This window comes from Salvia hispanica, chromosome 1 (genome assembly GCF_023119035.1).
Source record: "Salvia hispanica cultivar TCC Black 2014 chromosome 1, UniMelb_Shisp_WGS_1.0, whole genome shotgun sequence".
NCBI classification, from domain to species: domain Eukaryota; kingdom Viridiplantae; phylum Streptophyta; class Magnoliopsida; order Lamiales; family Lamiaceae; genus Salvia; species Salvia hispanica.
This window is the reverse complement of record NC_062965.1, coordinates 18042048-18049105: the sequence shown is the minus strand read 5'-3', so window position 1 is coordinate 18049105 and position 7058 is coordinate 18042048. Positions and strand designations below refer to the sequence as shown.

The following is a 7058-nucleotide window of genomic DNA, read 5'->3' as shown; positions in this document are numbered from 1 at the left end:
ATTTTGTAAAATGAGTAGAAAAATTAATGGAATGTGAGATCTACTTTTATATATTAATTTTCTAATAAAATGTGAGTGTAATAAGTTAGTGGAATATATAATCTACTTGCTAAATATAATAAAAGTGAAATGTAACTTTCGTTGGTTAACGGAGGGACTAATAGATAGTGATAATATAATATGGTGTCAGCAAGAATATAATCATGTCCTATATTACTGTGTTTGGATTTAAATGCAACAAGTCAAATTCCTCTTTGGGTTAAGGATTTTCTTCAAAGGTCGTGTTTGTTTTCACATTAACATATGTGATTGTTATGTGTTTGATTTTCACATTAAAAGATGTGATTTGATAATTGAAATGATAACAATGTTGGGTTGGTCCCATTATGTGGGAGCCCAACTCAAGTTGCCCAAACTATTTGGGCATATTTCTTTTGCCTTAAAACTAATTAGTGTATGTGTTTAATTAGAGATTGACAGTACATTTGTGATTTGGGTGAATCACAAAATTGAAGCGGTGGAGAAGAGAAAAGAGGGAGAGGGTCAGCAGTTGTGATCATCAGTTCAGAATCAGAAATGAGAGATTGAGAGTGGCAACGGAACTCCATTTGTGAAAGAAAGTGAGTGCAGATTCCATTTGTGAAAGAAAGTGAGTGCAGATTTTCAGCTTGGTGCAGTTCTGTTCGAGACTTCGATCGGGTATTCATCCGTGGTCTGATTGAGCTGAAATTTGGACAGTGGGTAGTCGATTTAAAGATCTTGATTTTGTATGGTGGGATTGTTGATTCGTGAACAGCAAGGTCGGAATTTCTGTTGTCGAAGTCAGCCCCTGTTTTGGTGATTTGTAGCAAAAACATATTATAGTGGAGCTTTTGAGTAGACTCTCAAGTCCCGTTGTTTTTCCCTTTTGCTTCGAAAGGTTTTCCACGTAAAAATCGTTGTCTCACTTTATTGCTATATTTCTGCTGATCGACTTGCTATATTGGGAGAGAGAACACCATGGGTTCCCAACAAACAAGCCACGCTACACATCTAACCCAAGAAAATGGCATTTGAATGCATCACTATCTTCAAAATGAACGAAAACAGAGTAGTTACTACATTTGATATTCTTGATATTACTTGAGAAAATGATACAAAAACAGAAACAATTCATACCAAAAAATGAGTATAAATATCTTAACACCAATATCTACAAATCCCAAAAGTTGAAACCAATAAAAATACCTACAATCCCATCTCCATCTTCTTCACCCTTTTTCAGCTCTTATTCATCCATTCCTCCAAATGAGCAACATCATAAGTAGTATGAACTGCCACAAACACATAGTAAAACACCATCACCACACTACATATCAAGAACCGCCATATCGCCGTCGCCCCGAGCGACCCGATGAGGAAAATGTTCATCGCAATCGACAGAGACGGGAGCCACGGAACGAGAGGCACGCCCCACACCTTCGCGCTCCTATGCTGCGATGTCAACGCCATCCCAACCGTCCCCACCGCCCACAGACCCCCACACACAACATACCCCACAAAACCCCTCTCCCCCGAGCTCCAGAGGAGCGTTACCCCGAGAGACGAGCCAAGGATAACGAACAAGGCCACGCCAAATTTGACCGCGTCGTGCCTTGGAGTGACATCCTTGACATAGTACCGCCTCACGAGCAACGCCACGGCCATGAGCATGAAGATGAAGAGCGTGCTGAACGAGAGCACGCTCGAGAGCACGTCTAGGCTCGTGAACAGGGCGAGCGTGCTGCTGACCAACGTCGTGAGGAGTGTGGCATAAATAGGGGTGCCAGTTTTTGGATGGATCAGGGCGAAAAAGGGCGGGATCATGTGCGATCGCGCGATCTGAGTGGTGTAACGAGCTTGCCCCATTGAGCCGACGAGCAAGCTCGTCGTCATCCCCTTCAACGCGACAATGCTGACGAGATACTTCGCCCATTTGAACCCGATTTGGTCGAAAACGACCGAGTAAGGCGCGTTCCGGTCGACATCCGTGTATTTCACCATCATCACCAACACAAGCGACATCAAGCAGTAAACAACCGTGATTAAAGACATGGATCCGACTAATCCAATCGGGATATCCCTCGCCGGCTTCTTCACCTCCTCTGCCATGTTCGCCACCATGTCGAATCCGGTGTAGGACCAGTAGACCACGGCTGCCGCGGTGAAAACCCCCTCCGCGCCGTAGGGGAGAAAGGGGGATAAATTGTCGGTGCTGCCATTAATGAATCCGAAGATGATGATGAAAACAATCGCCGCAGCGCTGAAAATTGAGCTAATCCAGTTTAAAATTGATGAATGCTTCGTTCCGGTCATGGCGATTCCGTTCACAATTAGGAGAATTAACACAGCAAGGGGATCTAGCACATTGAAGCCCTCAGCGAAGGAATTAACCCTAAATCGGAGGAATTCAGGGTCATTACTGAAGATGCTAGCGAGATAGGAAGACCAGGATCGGCCTAATCCGGCGGCGCCGACGAGTCCTTCGAGCAAAATATTGCCGGCGGCGATGAAAGCTATAAAATCCCCTAATTCGATGCGGAGGAAGGAGAAGGATCCGCCGGCGACGGGGATCTCGACGGAGAATTCGGTGTAGCAGAAGACGGAGAGGAGCGCGGAGAGGCCGGAGACGGCGTAGGAGGCGACGATCGCGGGGCCGGCGGTGTCGCGCGTCTCGAATCCGGTGATGCTGAAGATGCCGGAGCCGACGACGGCGCCGAATCCGAGCCAGATCAGGTCCCACCAGGTGAGGCACTTCTTCATCTCGTGCTCCGATTGCTTCTTCGCCTCGATGAGCTCGTCGGATTCGGAGGCGCGGCCGAGGAGGCGGTCGCGGAGGCGGCGCGGGGTGGCGGAGAGGGCGGAGAGGTAGGCAGAGGAGCTCTGGAAGGAAGGCTCCGGGAAGAAATCGTGCTTGCTGAATCGCCAGTAGGATTTTTCTCCGGCGGCGGCGGAGGGGGTCATGGTGAGGGGAGAGGTTAGGTCGTCGAGATTTTGATTTTGATTTTGATTAGTGTATCCCATTTGTGGAGATTGATTGAGATTTCTTATACAGAGAAGGAATTGAGGGATTGGTGGATTTTGCGGAGGAATTTGGAAACGGATTTACAGATTTGGATGAATGAGGATTGAAAATCAGTAGGATTCAGTTGTTGAGATGAATCTTTTTTTTTTCTCTTCTGGAGTTTTAATGAAATATTAAACCAATTATATTATGTTCACGTTTTTTTTAGAACTTTTAGATATCATATTCAACGATTAAATATGGTAGAAGGGCAAAACCGGTATTTGAGGAGAATATGGAGATATTTATTTATGGTTCTTTTAGAATATTGAGTTTTAGATGTACATTAATACCGAGGATAAATTATCAGAAAATCATGAAATTTGGTGAATCTTAAATTTTCACTACATGAGTATTCTAATTTAGAAGAAATTAGATCTAATATCACATCCAAAAATGACATCACGTAGCTAGTTGGCATGCAGTGATAATATGAGACAAATCAAAATAGAAAAAGAAGATTATTTTTATGATACAGATAATATTAATTTTATTTTTAAATAAAAAATTTCTTTTTCTATTATATAAATTTAAAAGTAAATTGTGGGACGTTTAGACTCTTCGAATGATCAGAAGCCCCTTTAGCTCCTTAAATCCGCCATGGCCTTCTCATAGTCATCCTCATCTTCCGCCCGCCAATTGAAGATTCACCGTTTTATTTTTTTATGGATAGATCAAAAATAAAAATATATGACTATTGATTATGGATAAAAAAAATACTAAAAATATATTACTATTGATTTTGGACAAAGATAATACTAGGACTTTTGTCTCAAAATAAATTTCACCTCCTTTTGGTTTGTAGCATAAAATGTGTTCCGTTTTCTGTTTAAAAACGGAAAAAACTTACACAGTTATACTGCCACACTCAATGACGGACCCAAAAAATAAAATTCGTGGGGTCGAAACTATTACATAAAAAACATATAAAATATAAAATAAAGTAACTATTAGTTTAAAAAAATATAATATTTAAATTATTTTAAAATATGAAATTACAATGTAAGTAATATCACATTTTGTTATGCACTATACTTAATTCTTTTTTTCAAATATTTTATTTTAATTTGTGAGACATTATATGTATAAATCTTTGTATCATTACTTTTTTAGCAGTATAATTTTAATTGCTATTCTACAAATATTATTCTTATTATTTGTATTTTAAATAAAAATAAAATTCAATAAAATAAATCAATGAAACATAATACTAACAACCAGTACACATTGATTAATTTAATAAAATTAAATTAAAAGCATAAAATAAATAACTTGGGGTCTTTTGCGGTTTTGCACATTCATTTAAAAAAAATAATTATAAATAGTTAAATTGGAGAAAAAGTAAAATAAGAGAGAAAATAATGTAGATAAGACTCTTATCTATGATATTCTCTCTCTTACTTTACTCACTCTCCACTTTTACTATTTAATAATCCATCCGTCTCGGATAATTCGTCTCAGTTTTCCATTTCGGTCCGTCCCACATAATTTGTCTCATTTCACTTTTACCATTTTTGGTAGTGGACCCCATATTCCACTAACTCATTCCTACTCACATTTTATTATAAAACTAATTTATAAAGGTAGGACCCACATTTAACTAACTTTTTCAACCCACTTTTCATTACAATTCTTAAAACCCGTGCTCGGTCAAAGTGACCCGAATTATCCGGGACGGAGGGAAGTATCTTTTTTTCAAAATGAGTGCAGAAAATGAAATGTTCTATTACTCTGGAACGGAGGGAGTATAAAATTATACTCCTATGTAAGGTCAAATTGATCATCACACATCTTACATTTTATACTCACTAGTATCATACCCGTGCTATGCACGGTCCATTTGATTCGGCTGCGGATTCAGTTTCGAACCGCAGTTCTCCAAAAAAATTGTGTGTGTATAGTTCTTGCTTTTTATGGTTGAGAACTCGAGCCGGATATATTTTACAAACACAAAAAAATAATAATACACACCCTTAGGAATATCTTCATTTCGGTAGAGAATTTGTATGGTTGAGAAGCTCACTCTTCTCTTAAGATACGACCCTTCCTCTTGCAAGAACTCGAGCAACTGGAACTACAGACGCCTATCCATGAAAAATAAAGTAGTAAGTGAGTAAATTTTTAGATACCAAATACCAATATTTATAGTTCCTACGAAATGGAGAGTTTCTATCCATATAAACCTATGTGAAACATGGTGAGTCAGTGAATTTCACTGCTCCAAATGGTCAAATTTATAGAAATTTAGTGTTCTTTGGCATTCTTCTCGGTTGGAATATGACTCTTTGAATACAATTCATTTTTATAAATTAAATGAATAGTAAATATTTTATTGACTAAATTTTCAACCTTTCGGATTAGGGTCTATTAATGAAAAACAGTTTTGGAGCCGTTACATCACCGGATGCACACACCGGACTCTAATGACTGATTTGGTATTGCTAGGTGTTAGATCATCATGATGGGATCGTGGAAAATGCCGGAATGGATCTCCTACTCCACATTTCCTACTCCATCCCTAATACACCTCTCACAACATAATAAAATAATCTTATAATACTATCACACTTAGCCATCACTTACATATTATAAGATTATTTTATTATGTTGTGAGAGGCGTATTAGGGATGGAGTAGGGAATGTGGAGTAGGAGATTCACTCTGGGAAAATGCATTCCAATGAGATTACATTGGATTTGTCTCCATGTTTAATTAATTCGTAAACATGCACGCACCATACTTGAATGAATGCTAAAATAATGCTACGTTATAGCTCATTAAAGAAGGTGAATTCCTTATTTCTAAAAAAAAAAAAAAAATGTGATGCAAAGAAAGAACGAAGAAGTGAATTATAATCTTAAAAATGCTACGTATTTATAGACATAAAATATTGAGAAATCATCATAAACGTAAACATTGCAATAACAATCAATTATGTTTCCTATGAATTATTGGGATTATTATAATATAAATATTCATATGAGTCGTATTACATAGTTGCAATCACTATTTTATTACTTTTACAAATGTTTACAAATTTTTTGAATTAGTGTACAAATGTTTACAAATTTTTTGAATTAGTGTAGCGGCCGTCAATATTCTTAATAAACCTTCCTTAACGATCTACAATATAGCACTACTTTTTCAGTCATTCAAGTAGATGAGTGCATGTTTATGAATTAATTAAATATGGTGACAAATCCAATGTAATATTTACTATTCTTTTTAATGTTAATTGTCGAATAAACCTTTATTATGTACTACTTCCTTCGTCCCACAAAGATTGTTCCATTTTTTCATTTTCGTCCGTCCCACAAAATTTGTCTTATTTCACTTTTACCATTTTTGGAAGTGGACCCCATATTCCACCAACTCATTCTTACTCACATTTTATTATAAAACTAATACTTTAAAAGTAGGATCCACATCCCACCAACTTTTTCAACTCACTTTACATTATATTTCTTAAAACCCGTGCCTGGTCAAAGTGAGACTATCTTTGTGGGAAGGGGTACTTAATAGTATACTACTCCCTCCGTCCACGAAAATTCGTCCCGGTTTGACCGGGCACGGGTTTTAAGAAATGTAATGAAAAGTGAGTTGAAAAAATTAGTGGATTGTGGGTCCTACTTTTAAAGTATTAGTTTTATAATAAAATATGAGTAGGAATGAGTTAGTGGAATATGGGGCCCACTACCAAAAATGGTAAAAGTGAAATGGGACAAATTTTGGGGGACGGACGGAAATGGAAAACTGGGATAAATTTTCGTGGACGGAGGGAGTATAAAATATGGAATAGTATAAAATAAAACTTTCACGTCCAATAAACTTATGACTTTTGTGTATTTAATTTGTAATGATGGTAATTCTTTAAATATACGTAACTCCTACTATGAATTATAACCTTGTATTTTAATGATAGAGTCTACACCATATTAACATTTATGATTGTAACTGAAATGATAATCATGAACTTG

At 37.5% G+C, this 7058-nt stretch overlaps 1 protein-coding gene across 1 annotated transcript; it reads right to left on the bottom strand.

Moving 5' to 3' along the window:
* Positions 1-1076: 1076 nt before the first annotated feature.
* On the bottom strand, positions 1077-3229 carry LOC125202289 (cationic amino acid transporter 8, vacuolar). The gene has a single exon (XM_048100666.1). It carries the CDS (start codon positions 3040-3042, stop codon positions 1261-1263), a length of 1782 nt encoding a protein of 593 aa, XP_047956623.1. The 5' UTR covers positions 3043-3229; the 3' UTR covers positions 1077-1260.
* Positions 3230-7058: the final 3829 nt, after the last annotated feature.

Coding starts and splice junctions, on each gene's coding strand:
- LOC125202289 (XM_048100666.1), bottom strand. CDS start 3,042: ATGGGATACACTAATCAAAATCAAAATCAAAATCTCGACGACCTAACC.